This window comes from Nicotiana sylvestris, chromosome 1 (assembly GCF_000393655.2).
Source record: "Nicotiana sylvestris chromosome 1, ASM39365v2, whole genome shotgun sequence".
NCBI lineage: Eukaryota > Viridiplantae > Streptophyta > Magnoliopsida > Solanales > Solanaceae > Nicotiana > Nicotiana sylvestris.
The window spans coordinates 147,834,206-147,857,422 of NC_091057.1; the positions used below are offsets into that span (position 1 = coordinate 147,834,206).

General features: G+C 37.2%; 1 protein-coding gene across 1 annotated transcript; it reads left to right on the forward strand.

Moving 5' to 3' along the window:
* Positions 1–1,228: 1,228 nt before the first annotated feature.
* On the forward strand, positions 1,229–22,739 carry LOC104215489 (probable manganese-transporting ATPase PDR2). Its single transcript, XM_009765305.2, has 21 exons — positions 1,229–1,756; positions 3,043–3,132; positions 3,631–3,833; positions 4,607–4,679; positions 4,789–4,961; positions 5,077–5,248; positions 6,089–6,193; positions 6,306–6,416; positions 6,535–6,621; positions 6,789–6,971; positions 8,760–8,810; positions 8,892–9,017; positions 9,974–10,053; positions 11,040–11,148; positions 15,124–15,252; positions 17,113–17,178; positions 17,284–17,355; positions 19,316–19,467; positions 20,098–20,209; positions 20,323–20,439; positions 21,279–22,739. Exons 1-21 carry the CDS (start codon positions 1,508–1,510, stop codon positions 22,350–22,352), a joined length of 3,534 nt encoding a protein of 1,177 aa, XP_009763607.1. The 5' UTR covers positions 1,229–1,507; the 3' UTR covers positions 22,353–22,739.
* The last annotated feature ends 478 nt before the right edge of the window (positions 22,740–23,217 follow it).

Consider the following 23,217-nt stretch of genomic DNA (forward strand, 5'->3'; position numbering starts at 1 on the left):
ATTTTGAAGTTTGGAATTCAGATCATTATTGTTATGACCTCGAGGTCTCTGATCTGAAACTAGGTGTATCTTGTGTGAGTGTTGAATTCGGAAATCGTTGGCACAAAGTTGTTAACCTATTGACGAGTTGGATCATCCAATACCTTCTGCTACAACTCGAAGCTTGGATTACATTTTTTTACTATGTAGCAGTTTGTATCAACACTGTGTAATTGTGTATATGGATGTACAAACACCTCTTTTACACTATTACATGTTTATACAAATTGATACATTATTTACGGTAAATGTAGTGTTGGACATAATATGTTTTCTAGTGAAAATATTGTATAAGTGATATTTATATCCACTTATACAGTATTGTATAATATGTATAAATGTGTTTATTTGTGTATAATGTTATATAATTATATATTTTTTCAGTTTATAAGGATGTATATACATTGTCACGGTATAAAAGACCTCTATGAAAGTTTGACACTTTCTTCTCTTTTTTTTTTTTTGTATATGTGCTGTAAGAAAAAGATCTTGTACGCGTTGGATGGATTTTACAATTCATTTACCAAGTTTTATTTTTTTTTGAAATATGTAAAGAGGAAAGTAAAAGAAAACAAATAAGAAAGAAAAAGGAGAAAAGAAAAAGATAAAAACGTGGAACCTTATTTAGGTGTGAAACGAATGGTAAAAGGAAAAAGGAATCACAATGAGTAACAGTGGGCAGAGTAAACAATGAGTAGACAGAAAGAAGTGAGAGGCGATGATGAGAGAATTTAGTGTGTTGCTGTCTTAAGCCGAGGGTCTTCTGGAAATAGCCTCCCTGCCCCTCGGGGTAGGGGTAAGGTCTGCGTACATATTACCCTCTCCAGACCCCACCTGTGGGATTATACTGGATTGTTATTGTTGTTGTTGTTGCAAATGAAGAAAGAAGATAATAAAAATCTTAGATGTGTGTCTTTAATAATGGACTAAAGGTCGAAAAGTTTCTTTCAAGTTATGTACAATATGGGTTAGATCAGGTAAAACTTAAAAATATGAGCTATTTTTTATTGTGGTGTGAAGTCATGTGTATTTTCTTGTAATTATTTCTTAGGAATATAGTAAATATCCACCTAAAGTTTTTTCCTTCAATTTCTCAAGTATTTAATATAATAATTCTGTTATGTAACTGAACTAGTATAATAAACAAAATAAATACAGTAACTTGCTTTATAAAAAGTCGTAAGGGTTCAGTTTTAGGCTTGGTTCCATTTTCCGATTTACTTTTGACATCCCTGCCGTGGCAAAATCTAAGAAAATCTCTCCACTTCCTTTCCAAGATTCGAACTCCTCGTTTTCTCTTTCCCTCAAGTATATAAAGCATCTCCGGTCGATGAAACCCCTCTCTTTCTTCCCAATCCGATTGTAACAGATCGGAGATTTTCAAGTGTATGTTAAGATCTTACGAAACGCTAGGACGGCTGACGGCGACGGCGACGGCGCATTAGCAGAGTTCAGAGAGAACTGAGAGATGACGCGATTCCAAGTGGGTGGGAAAGTGGTGGAGAGTGTGGATTTGCTGAAGAAGAGACACTGGTCTTGGCGTTTCGATGTTTGGCCCTTCTTTATTCTCTACGGCGTTTGGCTCCTAGCTATAGTACCTAGTTTAGACATTGCCGATGCCTTCATAGTTCTTGGTGCCCTTGTTGCCTTTCATGTTCTCGTCTTCCTCTTCACTGTTTGGTCCGTTGATTTCAAGCGTTTTGTTCACTATTCCAAGGTATTGTTAGTGTATTTATTCACTTGTTGCTAATTGAATTCGTGGCACACTCTTCAGTGGGACTGTGAGAATATTAATGGTACTGTTTTAAAGTGAAATTAAGTATCTTTAAGCAAAAACAAAACAAATTATGGGGAAAAGTCTAATTTTGATCATGTTGTTGAAGTTAGAAGTGAGAAATTGAGAACAATGCTGACTATCTCCACTTTTTACTATTTTGTTTTATCGCCAGATTTGCCACTACCTTTTTCTACTATATTGGGCTTAGCGAGTTAGTGCAACACTTTGGCGGGCTGAACTTGAAATAGGTGGGAATCAACTTCAGCTAGAATATTTAAAAATGTTCTAGTTTTACATATTAAGGATGAAACTTGACCTAAATACAAAATGACATTACAAGTTAAGCCTGCATAGGAGGCTGAAGTATGGAACAATTTAAGCCTGCATATGTATCTGTGTGACCTAGAAGTGGGGTCCACACATTACTTTGGTTTCCAACTGACAGTACCATCTCTGTGAATCACTTAAAGTGGAACTGCCTTTTTCCTCCAGCCACTTTTGTATTAGAAAAAGAGCTGAAGCTGAATTACGGACATGCACAATTCAATAGTGCCTTTCGTTCTTATGTTTTCATTCAGATATCTCATTTGTTAAGAATTATGTCAAAGTAAGAGTCTGTAGTCACTCATGTGTTTGCTCAAATTTTTCTTCACTTGACTGCCAACTTTCGTCAATTTTACCCTTGTGGGAGGGGATCGGTTGCTTGTGGCTTAAGTAAAATATCTCCCCATTTATGAAATTCAGAATATGAATTTGTTACTTGTGGTTATACTTATTCATGCCGTCCTACTTTTTAAGAATTTTGAAATGAGATTTGAGATGGCCCTATGCAGTCCCTTCTCTATGAACAGATTTTTCTTTTTAATAGATATTGCATTTGGTTGTTGCTTTGACACCAAATTTAGGACCCCTATTTCGTCAATTGGAATCTTGACCAGCTAGTTTTATGGTTTACATTATCTGTAGTGTTAGTGATTTGTAATTGTGCTACTCAAGGGGACTAGACTTCTTGACTTCCCCAGTTCTCTTTGTTAAGTCTTTGGGTACACTAAGAGCGACTAGGATGGGGAATTTGTACTCTTGGGTGATACTGGCTGAGGTACAAGGTTTGTGGATAAAGTAGTGTGCTATTTGGTTATTGCATATCATGATTCCCATAGATGAGATTCGTATTGCAGAGAATTCGGTGAAAATCTGAACGTAATTTTATCCTTTTTTCTGGACAGGTGGATGACATACATCGAGCAGATTCTTGTAAAGTCACTCCAGCTAAGTTCTCTGGAAGTAAAGAAGTTGTGCCTCTTCACTTTCGAAAGGTGCAGATCCTATTTTTTCTTGTTTCTTAGAGAGGGTTTGTTAGATGTATTCTTTGTATTTTTTTCTTATTTTGGTAGCTTTATCTTAATTAATTGGACTATGACTTGCCAAGTAATGAAAAAAAAGGTAGAAACCGTGTGAACCTCCAGGCTCAAACTCTATCAGATTGTGTTTTTCTTTTGATAAATAAGTTAACCCTATGTAACATGTTAGCTTTTATCGTCTCCTTTACCTTTTGCTTTCTTTACGGTTGTGATGGTGGCGTACTCCATTTCCAACTTACGGAAGGAGATACTTTCTTTGTTGCAAGATCATAATCAGCCTGCTCTTGTAAGGCGGTGATCCATTGAAAAATCTAGTGTCCTCGGGCTCTGTACTGCTTCTAAATTTCGAAGCTTCTAACTGTTTTTCAGTTCTCAGTCAAAGAGGAAAAAGAAAAAAGAAAGACTCTTTATATTATCTCCTCATTGTGTCAAACTGTTCCTCTGTGTATGCAGTTAGCTGGTTCTTCGTCCGCTGAGGATCTGGAGGAGATTTATTTTGATTTTAGGAAGCAACGGTATATCTATTCAAAGGAGAAAGGAACTTTCAGCAAACTTTTGTATCCTTCAAAAGAGACGTTTGGATACTACCTTAAGAATACTGGCCATGGAACTGAAGCTAAAATTGTTGCTGCAACTGAGAAGTGGGGCCGGAATGTGTGAGTTTTCTCTCTTTTCTATGCCATTCCCCTTGGCAGACCATATCCTATCCTTTCTCGAGCATTCTTCACATATATCATATTATATATAGTATTTACAACAACATTATGTGGTTCTCCTGCAGTGCCCCTCTGGCTCCCCCCACCCCCGGCGCGCGTGCGGAAGGAAATTAATAAATAAGGCAGAGAAAGAAAGAGGAAATATAATGAAATAAAACATTAAGGAAACAGAGAACCCAGTTCTTCGAAAGCTTACAAAAAACCATTGTCCTCTCTGATTTGGACTTCTTTAACTGCTATTCATGGGTTATGTGGACGGTCCTACTCCTGGTGTTGCTTTAACCTGTGCTGCCATCTGCATAGGTCCATAATGGGTGCTGGTTATATTTTATGATGTCTGACCGCTAAGTTTTACTTAGAATGGAAATCTTGCTGTTGTATTCTAATCTTATATTTGTTTGTTGAAATGTAAATATTGAAGAGGTTTTTCATAATTTTTAGAAAAGAAATGCCTGATGCTGTAAATTTTATTTGGAGTCCTACAATAAGGCAGCAGACTCACAAACTCTTCAATACTACAGATTGTAATAACTTTTTGGACAGAATTAAAGAATTATTTTAATTCTAATTGATTGCTTCTCTTGTTTCCCTTCTTTTATTAGGTAAATGTAATCAAATTTCATATTGTTCTTTATGTAATTACCATTGCCAGCTTGTTGATTTCAAATGCATGTTCGATGAACTAATTGTGCTTTGCTTTCCTGACCTCGTAGGTTCGAATATCCTCAGCCAACATTTCAGAAATTAATGAAAGAGCAGGTCATGGAGCCTTTCTTTGTATTCCAGGTCAGTTCTGATTGAAATCATTTATTAACTGATTAGTTTCCTACTGCAGTCACTGCCCTATGGTGTATGCTATTTTCAATATGTTCTAATAGTGCTCATTACATGCCAGGTCTTTTGTGTGGGTTTATGGTGCTTAGATGAATACTGGTATTACAGTTTGTTCACACTCTTTATGCTGTTTATGTTTGAGTCAACAATGGCTAAGAGCCGGTTGAAGACCCTGTCTGAATTAAGACGTGTAAGAGTTGACACCCAGACTTTGATGGTGTATCGCTGTGGAAAGTATGTCAAGACAAGGATTACTCCCTATAATATATTGTTTTTCACATTTACTGCAATTCTTAAATCAATAGGTATGCATTTTCTTCATCTGAGTGTTAAGAGATGTTCATGGTAGGTGGGTGAAACTCTCTGGCACTGAACTGTTACCTGGAGATGTTGTGTCTATCGGGCGTTCTGTTGGTCAAAATGGAGAAGACAAGTCTGTACCTGCTGACATGCTTTTGCTAGCTGGAACTGCTATTGTGAATGAAGCTATTCTGACAGGCGAATCTACTCCACAGTGGAAGGTAATCTTCCTGTTCTGTTCTCTCTTTGCAATTGTTTATCTACAAGTAAATAAAGCTGCACTGTATCTATTTCTTTTTCTTAGACAAGATGCTGTTACTGTTATTGGTGACAAACTGCTCTTGCAGACTACATTCATCAATTTTCTCATATTTACTTTTCAAAGGTATCAAAAGGGCATCTATAGTAAAATTTTGTATTTCTCGTGTCATTTATTAGGGACATAGACATTTCAATCAGATTTGGGTGGGATAATCTTTCTTTGGATAAATTGATTGTGAGGGACAATGGCGTCTTTATACCCATTTTCCCGGTCTATTGGGAAAATGACTTGTTGATTTCGGCCAAACTTGCTTTGCCTCCACGTTTGCACTTTTTCAGCTTCCATTGTCTAATGGATGTAGCAATCCTTCTTTCGGAGTTCAATGCTTTTCGTGTCAGCTAGAAATCGATGCTAGGACTGCCCCTAGTGCTTAGTTCAAGTGGCAAAGGTTGAGGGATAGGTCACATGTTTGAGCCCTATGCAATGCGAACTAAGCCTGGGTATTTAACTAGAGAAGGGTAGAGGACGGAGCCCATTATCCCCGCGGAGGCTGCGGTTGGTCCTAAGGATTGGCCTCAGACATGAAAAAGGAGTTAAGACCAGCTATTGCTGCACAGGGCCCTTTTCGAGTTATGAGCTTTCAATTGTTGAATTTAAGGGGTGGGGATGGCAGAATGATTGGTGTCTAAGTTCGTCAAGCTGTATCTTATTGCAAAATGTGTCACACATGCTTCTAAGCCTTTCTTATGTGCTGGGTGTATAACTTTTAGTTGTAATCATTCCCTCTTTATTCGTACAGGTTTCAATCATGGGTAGAGGAGCAGGAGAGACATTGTCTGCTAGGCGAGATAAAGCCCACGTCCTTTTTGGTGGAACCAAAATTTTGCAGCATACGCCCGATAAGGTTATTGATGGTTGATAACTCTTTTTTCGTAATGTTTAGTTGCTTTTAGAATTAATCCATTTATTATATCCTTTTCCTTTTTTTGTCTTCCTTTGGTCGTCATTATGAGTAGACCTATCCAATGAAGACCCCTGATGGTGGATGCTTGGCTGTTGTTCTACGAACTGGGTTTGAAACAAGTCAAGGCAAACTTATGCGGACTATTTTATTTTCAACGGAGAGGGTAAATGCTGTTCTACAATCTGCTTCCGAAGATTAGCAATATTTTTTGGTGTTTTTTACAAGATGATGCAGGCACTGGATTTTTTGAAGTACAATGATATGTGTATTACTATTTGTAGGTTACTGCTAACAGCTGGGAAAGTGGGCTTTTTATTCTTTTCTTAGTCGTATTTGCATTAATAGCAGCCGGCTATGTTCTTAAAAAGGTACCGTCTTGGTTCTGGGTTTCCTCATTTATCTATCTCCTTGAAATCACTGTGCAAAGTAACTCAATGGTCTGCAATAACCGACCATGCTTCTAGAGTGGAATGAAATTGTGTTGCGGAATGCTAATTTATTTTCCTTTTTCTTTTTGGCATGTGCTCTCTTACAGGGGCTCGAGGACCCAACAAGAAGTAAATACAAGCTGTTTCTGAGTTGTTCATTGATAATTACTTCTGTTATCCCTCCCGAGCTGCCAATGGAGTTATCAATAGCTGTTAATACATCTTTAATTGCTCTAGCACGACGAGGGATATTCTGCACAGAACCTTTCAGGATTCCATTTGCTGGGAAGGTGAGTTTTGCTGTCTAACAGTATTAATAGTTGACATTTTTCTCTGTTTGAAATCCTTAACCTTTTGGGCAGGGAGTAATTCGAGGGTCTTGATGAGTATCATGCTTTCTCTCCTCTATTTTGTTTATGTTTCGGGCAGGAGTTGATGGTTCTGTGTTTCATCAACATAATGCAAATCCAGAAAAACACCTGCTTTTAGATTGTACTCATTTGACTTGCTTAGGGTAATGCAAGACCAACCTTTACAAGAGAAAAATTAAGGGTGGATTTTATGTCTTGTCATAAAAAAAATAAAGAAATAAATAAAAGTTAAGGATGGAGCTCTAAGTTCCCTATTGGGTTGGATAATATCATGACCGGTGTTATTAAAAGACATCACTTCATTGGTAAAGCCATGCGCTTCAGATAATGATGCACAAAAGTGATTCCAATGAGAAATGGTGTGATTTTTTGAATCTCAACTTTGAGTGGTTGGATTACTACTGACATTATTGCCTATTGGATGTTGAAATTAATTATTCTAAATTGAACTTGATTATTAAAATAATAAATTCATATGTATATATGTGTGTGTGTGCGTGTGCGTGAATTGGTACTTTTAATGTTCTGCCTCATTGGAAGAAGCGTGCCGTTCACTTCTCGCTTTTTCCTTCAAGCCCCATGGATCTTTTTGTTCTTTTTTTCCCCGCTTTTCGCTTCTAAAAACACTGATCATGACAACATTCCGGTGTGTACAGAAAATAGACCTGGGGCATAATTCCAAAATCTTGCTCATTAGGTGAGGATTACCTAAGACCTATAAAAAGTAAGAGTCAACTTATCCCCTCAGCTAATGTGAGACATTCTAACACATCTGGAGCATTATAAAATGTCCAACATTTGGTAGACCACGAACAGTGGTGAATTTGGCTCTATTTTTGGTTTAACCAATGTTGGGCATGCTATATTGTCCAAGCTCCAGATGTCCAACTCTAGGAGGGGAGTGTTAGAATGTCCCACATTAGCTGAGGGAATATGGACTATTGTCTTCTTATATGGTCTTGGGCAATTCTCACCCATGAACTAGCTCTTGCGGTTAACTTAGGCCAAAGGTTCATTTCCACTCACATGGTATCAGAGCCAAATGTGGTAAGCCCATATTTCATAACTGTCTTTGCTCTACATACTGTGTTGCTGTTGGCTTCTCTCTATCAACTTAGATTGTCGAGCCGCTCTGGGCTTCTCTCATCTCTCAATTCGTCCCATCGAGCCACTAATTCTGCTCCAGGTCCTCTTCTTAGCTTGTTGAGTCGTGTCTCTCTCTCACACACAACCTCCAGGCCCAGTCCTCAGCCTATTGAGTTGCACTCTCTTGCTTCAGGCACAATCTTTAGTCTGTTGAGGCTAATCTATCTAATCTATCTATCTATCTCACAGGTCAACTCTTCAATCTTCTAGAAAAAGACATAAAATATGGAAAAGGTCTACTATTCACGCATAAACTCTAGAACTAGGTTGCTCGTGCGAGAGGTTGTTAGAGAATATCTTGTCCCTCATTTGTTGGGCGAGGATTTCCAGAGATTTATAATGTTCTAGGCTGCTCCACCCCTCAGATTCTTTCTCATCGTGCTTTCCTTCTCTTATATGAGATTCCGGCATTGGCCACAAGTTTGTGTTTTAAGCACTTTAAAATCCACTAGTAGCATTTTGATTGTTCAGTGTATATTTTTTTTCAATACTTGTTTGGATTAATGACTCTAATTTTCTTCTATGTTTGGTTTTTACTCTTTCATTTTTTCTTCTCTGCAGGTTGATATTTGTTGTTTCGATAAGACTGGAACCTTAACATCCGATGACATGGTATGGCGGTCATATATTCTTCTATGCTACCTTAGTTGTTGAGCTTTTTAAATGTGATTTCTTTGTTCTTCCAATTTTCAGGAGTTCTCAGGGGTTGGTGGATTGACTGACAGTGAGGACTTAGAAAAAGAAATGACTAAAGTTCCTACTCACACGCAGGAAATTCTTGCTTCTTGTCATTCATTGGTTTTTGTGGACAATAAGCTGGTAATTAATTTTGCTTCAAAGTTTTCTGAACCTATACAATATTATTTGGTCTACCAAAGTAAGAACAACGTCGATTTTGTTTCCTTACTACTTCTTCCTTTTGGTTGGTGAAGAGGGGTAGGCTGACTGGTGTCTAACCTACATGTGTCATGTATGTTTTCTTATGTTGTATGTCATTTGCTTTGAAATAGTAGTTACTGAGACAACACTTTGTGTTTTGACCTCTTTAGTGTATTTTATATTAGCTATTTGCTGAGGTTTTCTCTATTCAATTATTGATTTTCTTAAAAAGTGGGTATATAATTTAGAATTTATCTCAGGGAAATAATATTTTGTAAAGACATTGACTGTGGTGTTCAGATATAATAAGGTTTTGTTTACCTATTAAAAAGAAGAAATAATTGAATCCTGTTTTTTTTTTTTTGATATACTGTATTCACTAGTGTATATGATTTGCATCCCCCATAGGTTTATAGTGTAATTTTGTCAGATTGTTAGAGGGAAAGAAAAAGTAAAATAGATCTTTCATTTGCTTGGTGCTGGACTGTTACTGCTTTCTTTTTGCTTCTCCACTACCGTATTTCTTTTTCAAAACTGCTGTGATTTTGCTTTCCTTGAGCCAAGGGCCTATCGGAAACAACCTCTCTACCTTCACAAGGTAGGGGTAAGGCTGCGTACACACTTCCCTCCCCAGACCCCACTTGTGGGATTACGTTGGTTATGTTGTTGTTGCTTGGTGCTGGGGTTTTATTTGGTGTTTATATTCCCTTAATATTAGCATTAGAAACATCCTCACTTTGACGAGCATTGCTGTTGCGTTGGCCACTTGTTGCTTTTAGGGTTGTGGCACCATATACACAAACGACCTTATTTGTTGCTGGAACTGTGGGTTTAAGCTTTATCATTGAGATTTTTATGCCTTTCTCAGTTTCTCTGTTACCAACGTCCTTTTTTAGGTGGGTGATCCTCTTGAGAAGGCTGCGCTTAAAGGGATTGACTGGGCATATAAATCAGACGAAAAAGCCATGCCAAAAAAGTAAGCTTTGCCCGAATGTCATTTTCCTACTGCTATTAAAAAAGAGTAGTTCTGGCCTCAAATGTCTACTGTTGATCCTTGCTGTCACGGTTATTTCTTTCCTTGCATCTCATCTTTCTTTGCTTGTCCATTTGTGCCTATGTATTTATATTTTGATTCTCCAAGTTAAGAGTTCTTATGTAAAGGGATAAACAATTACTCAAGTCTATAATTTAATATTTGACTTATTTTGGTAGAAGAAGGTGAATGAGTTTGAAAGAATTTTTCTTATTGTTTAAATGTTCCATGACGGAGAATCCAACTTCCATTGCCTAGTAGTTTTTAATACACTACCTCTATTAGTTCCACATTATTCTTTTGTTTTCACAATTCTGAGGTAACCTAACATTTCCAAAAAGTAAATGGTCCTTTTCTGTATTGGAACCAAATCGACTCAAAAGTTTATATCCGTCAAATCATTGACAATGATACTAGCTCCAATGCATTCCACCTTTCTTTGTGATATAGTAGACTTCATTTGTTATGTTAATGCTAGAATCAGTTTAGCTAGATTGATAACTCCTTAGGACCATAAGCTGTTGTGCTCATTTTTTGCTTTTCATCATCTCTACAGGTTTTCCCTTTTTTTTTTTTTTAAATTTCTTTGACTGACGGTCATGCGTATAATAATTTGATTGCCAACCACGCCTCAACATCCTTATTTGGACAAAGCCAAGTGTCTTTCTTGGATTCAATGTCATGTTTTCACTCTGTATTCTTCAAACGCTGTTTGAATAATGTGGAGAAATAATCTTGATAAAAATGGCTATATTGAAAATTATAGTTTTCTTATTATGTATGTGCAGCAAATTTGATTTTTTTTAGATTTTATTCCTCCTTGGACTTCGTTTAAAATAAAAACAGTTGTCCATCTTTTATTTATTTAAAACATAAACAGTTGTCAATCTTGTTCTTGTTTCCCCCCCTCTTAATACTGGACACTGCAGGGGTGGAGGTGATGCTGTTCAGATTGTGCAGCGACATCATTTTGCGTCTCACTTGAAAAGAATGGCTGTAGTTGTTCGTGTTCAGGAGCAATTTTTTGCTTTTGTCAAGGTTTGATGCCTAGATCCTTATCTAGCTAGTTTTGAGTAGTTGAATGAGGTCAAGCGTATAGCAGATAAGATTTAGAAGTACTTCTGATATAGTCAAATTTGTAAAATGCTTGTTTCCTAGTATTCTTTTTGGATAACATTACACATTTGTTTATACTTTCTACTGCTCATTACTTATTTCGGTCCATGAAAAAGGGATGATTCCTCTAAAACCATTCTGGTGTATAACTGGCTGGCTTCTTCATTGGCGAATAAGGAGTGGATACTTTACTTTTCTTTGATGAAGTGAAGTAGTTTCATTCAAAAAGCATCAAGAACATGCAGCAAAAAATCACAAGAAGTAAAGATAAACATCTGCTCCTATACAGATTACACTAGAACTATAGAGCAGATGCAGTCCAAAAATTGTTCATAGCTAAGAACAGGGGCCTTATTAAGCCAGCCGAAAAGGCTCAACAAACACTTAGCTTAAAGAGCATGATTAGGAGTTGAGAAACCATCAAAACATCTATGATTTCTTTAATTCCAAATGGACCAAAAAATACAAGCAGGTACCATAATCCAGACATTCTTGATGGACTTCCCAACTCTCCAAGAACACCAGCTCTGATAAGCATCCTTCACACTGTTAGGCATGACCCAGGCAAGACCAAATACTCCATATGTCTGCTGCAACTGCACACTGAAGAAGAAGGTGGCTGACACTCTCTAATTTCATCTGGCACATGTAACACCTATTCACAGTTGGAATGCATCTCCTAGATAGATTATCCTGGGTTAAGCATGCTTCATAGCGGGCAGTCCAACAATAGCACTTCACCTAGGGAGGTAATTAGTCTTCCAGATGGGTTTCCATGGCCATTTATCAATTAAGTCTTTGTTTGAGCATAGCTGGTAGTAGCCTTCCTTTATAGTATATACGCCTTCTTTTGAACTTCCCCTTATCCGTTTGTCCCTCTCTGAGGATTGACCACCACCCCTGCCAATGTAGCAAGTAATTCCTGAAGCTCTTCTACCTCCCAATCTTGTATATTCCTTCAGCTGAGGAAGCCATGTGTTATCCTGCCTGCTGGCTGCTTATCTGTGACCTTGTCTTTTTAAACTCTTAGGGCATGTTTTTATCAAATGTCTCTCCTCTCTATCTGCCCGTGCTTGTGTGCAGACTTAGCTGAATGTACAAGGGGCGTCTCTCCAAGTTGATGTAGTAAATATATGTGGCCTTCTTGAATACAACTTATTGCAGATATATGCCTGAAATAGTTATAGATATCTTTGCTTAGCGTTTATGATGGTTCATCATATGTTGTTCAAGGATTAAGAGGATGAAAAAGATGATTATATGCTCTGTTTGGGGCTGGAAGACTTTGGCGAAATCTGATGAGTAGGAGAAACGGATAAGATAAACTGTTGGAATTGTATTACTCAATGACTTTTGGGAGGTTCTGTATTAACTGACGTCCAGTTGATGAGAAGCTAGTTATGCTATTTATAGACTCTCAAACCTATGTACAGACACCGGAAAGTATCCGCCTCTCTACTTGGTTAACTTTCTGGCAGTTCAGACCTAATCCCTACCACCATAATGGATGGTTCTTCGAGTTTTCTTGTCGAGAGATTGATGTTTTGGGATGGATTTTCTTAGTAACTGTTTGTTTTTTGGCAAAGCAATTTCCTTTGAAACTTAGGCCTGCATTATATGACGAAGGAAGGGGAAATTGATCCAGAAGATTGAGAGAAGAACAATGATGGTTGTCCAACAGAAGACCTTTGCTATAGTGGATCAGAACGTTGAAAGCTTGCACTGGTTTGAGTTTATCAAACAAAAGAGGAACTGTCAGAAAAATTATGATAGAGACGTATTCTTTGGTGAATTTGCATTATCCTTAGACTAGCATAGGAAGATCTTGCAAACTGTCAGAAGATGGAAAAACATCATGATTAGAACTAGAGGTCAAACATTTCTCAGAACTTCAGCATATGGGGAGTGGGCTTTGCAAGTTAAAAGAAGGTCGATTCATGGAGAACAAAAATGACTGAGAATGGGAGGATACAACAAATAAAATCCAAAAAGTTGGTCGATAAAAGTTTAATCAACAGTCATGAGGATTAATCTAGAATATATGCAGAGGCTGCAGAGAAATTAGACGACAAGAAAAGCAAAGGTCACTCATAGCATAGAGGACAGAAATTTTAGATGATGATAAAGGGCGCGAACTTGAAAGAACAAATACAATATCATTGCAGATGTTTAGTAGGAAGATTTAGTGATCTAGCAACTCTTTTTTTTAATCGGTAAGGTAATAAGATTTTATTAATGAGATTGGTTAAAAACATCCCATAAGAGGTATACCAAAAAGTAGAAAACCTTTAAAAAGAAAGATGGTTTTCTACAAACAACACCCAATCTTTTATACATAAAGGAACCTCATTGATGCACCAAAAAGAAATAAGGGACAAGAGACTACTCCTAGCAACTATGTTTTTGAAGCAAAAGGCGGAAACAAGTGACAAGAACCATGGGATTTGAAGCGTAAAGCGAGAAGTGAAGTGCATGTTTCTTTGAGCACGACTTGAAAAAAAATAAACAAGCCCAACATATATAATTTTAGTACTATAACAATGAAATCACCATTAATATAACTAATTCAGCTTCAAATGTACAATAATGCCGATATTAAAGTTAGGAATCAAAGAATTGATCGCTTCTTATCTAAAGTACATTGTGCGTCGTTGTTTCAAGTGCACACTTCTTTGAAGCGCGTGGCTTCAGTTGTGAAGTGATAACTCTTCTCTTCGCCTTCACATTTGCTTTATTGCAATGAGACAATGACTTTTAATAATGTTGCTAGCTCCTGATGTTCTGCATGTAATCAAAGTGCAGAAGTGGGTTAGAAAGTATGGAAGATTTGGCTGGCATATTGATATGAACCGTATTATATTTTCTCATTGAATTCCATTAAAGAGTTGAAGCATCGAGAATCAATATTGGTGGCTGGTACATGAAAGGTTCAGAAACTGCTACTTGACGGGTGGTCACCAGACTCACCATTCACCAGCTATTGCATGTACTGAGGAAAATTTTACACCTAGTTATGTATGGATTAGGTTGTTGGGGTTACTTTACATCTGTGGTTGGAGGACAAACATTCGGAGAAAATGAACTATGCTGAAAATGCTCATTGGAGGGTTGAGATTTATTGCTTTTAGTAAACTAAGATTGATTGATGAACAACCGATTTGATGAAGCAGGAGAACAAATGGCTGAGATTGGGGTGAGTTGGGTCAGTTGGTCCAAGTGGAGGCATTAAATTCTTAGTGTACTACATGAGCTGTTTAATAGGGAAGGAACTGTAGAAGGATGCCCTTTGGCTTGTTGTTCTTGATGACGATGATATGGTAAAACTTTTTATAAGTTTGTTCTTCTTGTCAACTGATAAAGAAAGTTCGCTGTTTCTATCAAAAGTATTTTCTGGTGATGGTTAAATTGTTGTTGGAAGCTCTTTGGTTTATTTGAAGAGTACCATGTGTGCATAGTTTTGTGACACGTCCTTATGACTTAGTGTGTTTTGCATCACATGAGGATGCAGATTGATGTGCCGGTGCATTTACAGGATATGTATCCTTTATTCACCTTTTCTTGAGACGAGGGTCTATCGGAAACAACCTCTCTACCGTCACAAGGTAGAGGTAAGGTTTGCGTATACACTACCTTCCCCAAATCCCACTTGTAGGATTACACTGGTTTTTTTTTGTTGTTGTTATTGTATATTTTTTTGTTTCTTAGCAACCTTTTTTGTGTTTGTTGGTTGGCCTGATTATTTTTAAGCTAAAGTATATGTGTTTGCGAACAGTTCTGTCCTCAAATACAAATTATTTTGCTTCACTCAAGCACATTTTTTGGTTTCCATTGTACATTTAATTGTTTAATTTCCTACTTGCTATGAAATCAGTTTCATTTCTTACTAAATATTTCCAGGGTGCACCAGAGACAATTCAGGAAAGACTCATTGATGTGCCACCATCCTATGTGCCAACCTACAAGAAATACACCCGTCAAGGATCACGTGTATTGGCTCTGGCTTTCAAGTCTCTGCCAGATATGACAGTAAGAACCCCTTCATGGGCAAATATTTTCTCTAAGATGTCTCCTAGTGCTGTGCAAGCCATATTTGTTTCCTACTGTCATTCAATGAGGATGACTCTATTTGAATAGGAACTGCGTCGAGGGAGCAGGAATGACTCTATTTGTTTAGTAACACATATATGGCAAAGGGAGCAGGGATGATTTTATTTGTGTAGTAGCACATATATGGCAAAAAGTTCATTCATGGGTCTAAGGGGTAGTGGGAGCTGTCAGCCTATGAAGCATGGGTACTAGATCTTATGCTATGATTTGGTCCCAAGTATGTTATTCAATATATGGCAGGGATATGCTTGGGATACGGTACCTGTACAGTGTACAGTATCTAAAAGTGCATCATTAACTAGAGGAATAGTTAATTTTCCTGTTTCATGTACTTTACACTATCTAGTCTAGCTCAATACAATACGCAAAAGAACAAAATCATAAAAAATCTTTTTGAACGTAGTAGCTAGTTGTCAATACATTATTGACCCAAAAATTTAAGGAAACATCACAAGAATTATCTAAAAGTGCATCATTTTTTTATTTTTCTGTATACAAGCATCCTTATTTTGGGATACAAGTTTCTGGAAATTAGATACGTTAGAGTTCAAATTGGATATGATTGGGGTTAAATTCAATTCTTGGAAAGAAGAGATAGGCTTATTTTTATTTAGTAAAATTTATTTAAATTTGATTAAGTTGGGAATCATTGCTGTGATCCTGTATTTAATCCTTTTAGATAATATCTTCTATTATTCAATATGAGGTCGGGTGTGACATCACTTCGTAACTATAAGATGTGAAATTCGTAGAATTCTCGGATGTGTTAGCATGTCTTATTTTTGTTCCCAAAGATAGCGATTCTATTTAACATATAATGAAGAATACAAACTTTTGTAGATATCTTATCGTGGCCAAGTTCAAATTTTCCCCCTTAGTTCTTAAAAATATTATATTGCTGTATTCCACGCACCAAATAGCTGTCATTTTTTGTAAATATTCTTTCAGGGGCCACTTTAAAATGCACTGGATATGCTTAGATGTTATTATTTCTAAACTGAAGCCGTATGTTCCTGAAATGTATCTAATTTTCTGAATTGGGGTCAAAATGTTTTAATATACTTCCGTAAAGTTTCAAGGATTGGCAAAATCTGCTTATAAATTATAGTTACCAAGGGTCTCTGCAGCAATCTGGTTGTGTATTTGGAAAAAAAGGAACAGAAGATGTTTTAGGATTGGAGGAGCTCAATATAGAAAATTAAATCTGATTATATTCTTATGCTTTCCTCTTGATGCAAATTGGAATTTGTTGAAGATGCTGAATCCTTGTACAGTCCATAGATAATCTGTTTAGATAGACGGTAGACATCTTTTGCAACTGTTGGATGTAACCACAGCACTTTCTTAGTGCTTTTTTGTAAAAAGACAACGATAGAAATTCGAACTCTAAGATTTTTACATATAAAATGCGAAAGAGTTTTTCTCAATCTTCCGAAAATTTATTCATCAGTAATACTTTTTCAAAAACATATTATACTTACCAAGGAAAAAAGCTATTAACAAATTACATTTAAATAGTAATGTCGATACATGTCTGAGATGTGGATATTTCAATTATCTAACTGGATGATGCACCAAATCATAGTTACTGATGTTGCTCCGATTTTGTTGAGCTGTTAATGTTCTTCACAGACTCTCTCTCTCTCTCTCTCTCTGGGAGCAAACAATTTTTTTTTCTGTCGGTGGTTTGCTTTTTACATGGTATCCAGTTTTCAATCCTTATTTTTTCTATTTCTTTTCCAATTTTTTGAAGTTCTCTCGATTTTCAATTTGGTGAAGGTTAGTGAAGCCAGAAGCCTGGAGAGAGATATGGTGGAAAATGGGCTTACTTTTGCTGGTTTTGCGGTAAAGCTAAATTTTCCTTGTGTTATAATGGATCTGATGTTCACACCAGGAAAATTGTACTTAGCCTCTTGATCATGTTTGGTATTACTTCGTGATAATATGTAGGTGTTCAATTGTCCCATCAGAGGAGACTCAGCCACTGTCTTGACTGAATTAAAGCAATCATCTCATGACTTGGTAGGTGTGGTTTGGTTTATTTTTTCATTTACTTGCTTTCGTCTTGTGTTCTCAGCCACTTACTGTTTTGTGCAGTGCTGAACATTTGGTTACATTATTTTTAGTTTGTAGGCGTTAACCAATTACGTAAAGCTTCATGAAGCTTATCAGAAACTAAAATTGCAGAAATTATATTCATGGTCTTTGTTTTCCTTGTTCGGCAATTTGTCTTGGCACATTATGTGTTGAAGTCTCTCAAGGTGTCACTTCTCAGAAGTTTTCTTAGGCAGGGAATCCGTTATATAGACCTAGAGGGCCAAAAATATTCTCATTACGTGACTCTTTGAATAGTAACACCTAATTTGGCTTGTTCAAGCCTGTACTTCCGAGAATGAGAACCATCTTCCATTTAATGAAACCTTCTTGTGGCAACTTTGACAATCTAAGTGCGATAATGTGCGAGAGGTTATATAAGAGGCTTCTGAGCCATTGATTGAAGTGGTTTTAGTTTGGAGATTAATTTCCATCCAAGACAGCAAGAGAGAACACGCAATATTAGCTCCCTGTCTTCCATGTAGGTATTCTGGATTAAATGATTGAATGTAAAGGCTCCTTAGGTCTTTGTTTATTTATCTTAGATGGTTTCTTATCCTATTATAGCCGAATTCTTAACACCAAATCAGCCCCTATGTTACATAAATTCAACTACATCCCTCGACTACTCAATTGATGCCTCTTTCTTCCCTGCAAAATCTGGAAGGTTCTCCTTGTACCTATTTCTTAAAGTGAAGGAACTACATTTCTTCAAAAATTCCTGATTCTAACTTTTGGTTTTTGAGATGGCGGCAATTCTAGCCTTTACTGAAACAAAGGGTTAAAAAAATCAAATCGTTGCGGATTGTAAACATAACCAAAATACTATTTTCACACTTCGAAATCCAAACTTTCCAATAAGTGAGCATCTAATCACGAGGACTAAATAGTGGGGAGTGCAATTGAAGGAACAGAAGCGGGTCTCCTTGGGATGGTAGTATTATGGGAGAACAATGTGTTTGGTGCCGTGAACCAGTCCTAGGAGACATGCAGTAAGCTTCGAGCTTTTTCTGGAAGATCCTCACTCTATTCCCCATCCCCAATATTCTGGTGCCAGTTGCTAGGCGTTCACTTTTGATGGAACAGGAGCAGGTGCTCGGTTTTTGACAGATGTTGGGTTAGGATGAAAGTTGTTAAATTCTAGAAAGTTTAAGGACATTTTTTGTTAACATGAGTATTTAAGAAGCGCTTTGTAGTCATAGCAAGATAAGGAGTTTGTTATGTTATTTGTCAATTCATGCTAAAATAAGTAGGTTCAATGTTGTGGTTTTAATGATGATTTGTACTTGAATAATGAATGAGGCAAATGTCAGATATTACTCTCTTTGTCCATTTTATATAATGGTGTTTGAATGTATACAAATTGCAGAGTTTAACGTTAAGTTGATTTAAGCATTATATAAGTGATAGTGGGAGAAATTTTTAAATGGTTGAAAAATTAGTTCGATAGAGAAATCATCACATCAAAATATAAATTAGAATAACTCAATAAAGTGAATTCTTAAAAGTTGTGAAAGTTGTTTAAAAATGCAAAAAAAATAATATCTTTATATGTCCCAAAAAGGAAGGAGTGTTATATAAGTAGGGAAAGAGGGAGTCTCATTGCGTATCTATGGGATATATAAACACTACAACTGTCAGTAAATGAAGAGCGTGTATCACAAGAACATCTCACGTTAAAAAAAATATCAACCATGATGCATATGTCTCAAGTAGCTCATATTGAATATATTTATTCATAAAAAAAAACCAAAGCTCCCGAATATGGTTCGAAGTATTGTGAAAGACACATTACAGACATTAGACTATACAATTTGGTGTTTTATTTTGATATGTGGGCTTATCACTTTCAAGCTTCCAGTACTCATCTATAACCTTGGTTTGATAGGTCATGATTACTGGTGATCAAGCTTTGACAGCTTGCCACGTGGCTCAACAAGTACACATTATCTCAAAACCAGCACTGATTCTGGGACGTACAAAAAACAAGGAAGGATATGACTGGGTTTCTCCTGATGAGACAGAGATAGTCAGCTACAGGTAGAAACCGGCTGTTTGATGCAGTATAACACTCTGTTTTTATACAGTTTAACCTGTATATTTGTTGAAGATTTTTCCGGTTAGAGCTGTCCACAATTGCTTTATATTCTTTGTTGCCTTACTAACAAGATTGGAAATCTGCATTATTGATCTTAAACATTCTTTTGCTTTTGCTTTTATTGAAGAATTAGCTAAAAGAAAATAACAAAAATGGATTTGCAGGAGTAGTGAATATATGGAGTTATATTCTTCATGTAAATGAATTTAACTTCTTATGCTGAAATTGTAAAGATTTTTTACACAATCTTTGTAGTCTTAACCATTCCCTAAGCCGAGGGTCTTCCGGAAACAGCCTCTCTGCCTTCTTGAAGGTAGGGGTAAGGTCTGCGTACATCCTACCCTCCCCAGACCCCACTTGTGGGATTACACTGGTTTTTTTTTTTGTTGTTGTTATACTATTTCATGTTTACCTTATAGGTGACCTGATTGTATTTTTTACCCGTTTGTGCTTAGTACTAAATTCTAAATAAATTAAGATGAGTTACTGAGATTTTCTGTGCAATAAACAAAACATTGCTCAATCATATTTTTTTCCAGCTTTTCATAATCTTTTCTCACATAAATTTGTAGTGAGAATGAAGTTGAAGCTTTATCAGAAGCTTACGATCTCTGTATTGGAGGCGATTGCATCGAGATGTTGCAGCAGACATCTGCTGTCCCTAAAGTTGTTCCTTATGTAAAGGTTGGAAATATGTGATTGATCTCTCTCTCTTTCTCTCTCTCTCTCTAAAACACACAGTCTCTCTCTCTCTCTCTCTCTCTCTTGCATCCTGACAAAGGTATCACTTTACCCAGGTACTTGCAAGGGTTGCCCCTGAGCAGAAAGAACTTATATTAACCACTTTTAAGTCAGTTGGAAGGATGACGTTGATGTGTGGTGATGGGACTAATGATGTTGGAGCTCTAAAGCAGGTATTACATCGTTTTTATTTTAATAAATTTGTTCGTTTTCAAATGGGTGCAGTAACTTGTTCTCTTAGACCTTTCAGAAAATGAAAAATTTAAACATATTGGAGGCTACTTTAGCACCTTGATCCATGGCAGGAAAAGAGCCCCATTTGTCTTGTGCTTTGATACAAGCTGGTATGGCGTGGGTAATTATCCTTTAGGTGTGCATCCAAGTTTTTCAGCAAGTTTTGTGTATCTTGAAAGATCCACATGGAGTGCCCATACCTAGTGTCACACTTGTTTGACATGAGTACATCTAGCAAAATGAAAACTCCGTCTGCCCATGTTATATAAGGTGTGATCTGCCATAGCCTAGCTACTTCGTGATACATAACTAAAAGATTGATCATGTGTAGTTTATAAGTTTATTTGCCGTTAATTTCTTTGTAATGATGGTATTTTGTGTGAGCAGGTACTGCCTATGGTCTGAGCTCTCCTCTCTGCCCCTCTTTTCCCCTCTCTTTCTGTCCCTTGCATCTCATCTGAAGTGGTTTAACTAGAAATCTTCACTGTCCAACTTAAGCTATACTAGGAAGGAGATGCTGTTTACTGCACTTTTTTTAGGCATTGCTTCTTGGCCTGCTTTGTGGTTTTTCTGTACTGCATTATGCTTCTTCCGCCAATCTTCACTGTCCCAACATAAGTTATACTAAGAAGGAGATGCAGTTTATTGCACTTTTTTGAAGCATTGCTGTTCGGCCTGCTTTATGTTTTTTTTTTATTGCAATATCCTTCTTCCTCCTCTTTTTTTGTGTGACTACTTTTTCGGATATATTGAGACTCATGGGATTTGCTTCTTTCAGGCACATGTGGGAGTAGCTCTACTTAATGCAATGCCTCCCCCTAAGAAGGAAAAATCATCTGATGGATCGTCTAAGAATGATACTGCAAAACCTGCCAAGGGAAAGAAACTGAAGCCTGCTACAGAAAACGGAGAAGGCACTTCAAAAAGTAGAGCTACCAGCAGCCAAGCCATTAATCGCCATCTTACACCTGCAGAGATGCAGAAGCAGAAGCTTAAGAAACTTATGGATGAGCTTAATGAGGGAGGAGCTGATGGTCAGGCACCAATTGTGAAACTTGGGGATGCCTCAATGGCATCGCCATTCACTGCAAAGCATGCTTCAGTCTGCCCTACCACTGACATCATCCGTCAAGGTCGTAGTACCCTAGTAACCACCCTGCAGATGTTTAAGATTCTTGGACTTAACTGCCTTGCTACTGCCTATGTCCTGAGTGTAATGTACCTAGATGGTGTCAAGTTAGGTGATGTTCAGGCTACAATCAGTGGGGTCTTCACAGCAGCCTTCTTTCTATTTATCTCACATGCTCGGCCCCTTCCAACCCTCTCAGCCGAACGACCTCATCCCAATATTTTCTGCGCCTACGTCTTCCTCTCCCTCCTGGGACAATTTGCTATCCATCTGCTTTTCTTAATTTCTTCTGTTAACGAGGCTAGCAAGTACATGCCTGATGAGTGCATTGAGCCAGACTCTGATTTTCATCCAAACCTTGTCAATACAGTTTCATACATGGTGGGGTTGATGCTACAGGTAGCAACCTTTGCTGTGAACTACATGGGCCACCCCTTCAACCAAAGCATACCCGAAAACAAGCCATTCTTATACGCCCTTTTGGCTGCTGTGGGCTTCTTCACAGTTATCACGTCTGATTTGTTTAGAGACTTAAATGACTGGTTGAAGTTAGTTCCTATGCCAAGAGGTTTGAGAGATAAGCTGCTGCTTTGGGCATTCCTGACATTTTTGGTCTGCTATGCCTGGGAGAAGTCATTGAGGTGGGCTTTCCCTGGTAAGATGCCTGCCTGGAAGCAAAGGCAACGCCGTCTTGCAGCAAATTTAGAAAAGAAGTGCAATTAGTTCTTAGTTGGTATCAGTTTTGAACGGCAGAGATTTTGATCCGGCTGGTGTTCAGCAACTTCATTTTATTGGCAATACAGCTATCACGGCCTGCTGGATGGTATATTGTTTTACTGAAAGATCTTGACTAAAATTTTACTGGAATTTGTCATCTCCATTCATGAAGACCCCAAGGATAGGGGACATATACCGCAGCAGCTTGGTCTTTTTCTAGTCTTTTTATACAAAAACTAGACAACTGTTTATTTATGGCTACTTCCAACTGAAAGGAAACAGCTGAACTTCGTTTTTCTTATATTGTACTAGTGTATTGGAATCGATACAACATATTCTATCTTTAACACATTTTGTCAGGATCATAAAGGAATGTTACTATTTTCTTTCTCAGTTCAATAATTCCCTCTCCCCTCATGTAGGCTCTCAAACGTTGAAACTGCTTACTAGATTAATGATTATGTTTACTTGAGGAGAAAAGTTGAATCTCTAGCAGAACCGTTTAGGAACTGATGTTTGTTGTGTTTTCACTGTGGTGGCTTTAGCTGCCGTCTTTTGCGTTCTTCGTGAAAAACGTTCGGTTAATTCAACATTTACAAGTTGTTGCCTTAAGAAGAGTGAAACTAGCATGGGCTACTCAGTTTTTGGACTGGTAATTAAAAAATATCCAGCGTTTGTAAAGTCATTGAAAAATAGTCACTATTTTCATAGTATGCTGGATTATCGAGCTGTTGCATTTAAATTTTCAGCATATTATGTTGGAACTTTATCACATTATGCTGGAATCTCATATGTAAAAAATCCAACTCCAGTATATTATGGAAGTTTTCCGGATTTTTAAGGCTGCTTTTGTTCAGATTTTGTCGTTATA

What these genes read in the sequence shown, in the direction of transcription:
- LOC104215489 (XM_009765305.2), top strand. Translation starts at nt 1,508, where the DNA reads ATGACGCGATTCCAAGTGGGTGGGAAAGTGGTGGAGAGTGTGGATTTG. An exon ending in TTTTTGTGGACAATAAGCTG is followed by an intron (nt 9,018 to 9,973) that starts GTAATTAATTTT and finishes GTCCTTTTTTAG; the next exon opens with GTGGGTGATCCTCTTGAGAA. An exon ending in TTACTTTTGCTGGTTTTGCG is followed by an intron (nt 17,179 to 17,283) that starts GTAAAGCTAAAT and finishes GATAATATGTAG; the next exon opens with GTGTTCAATTGTCCCATCAG.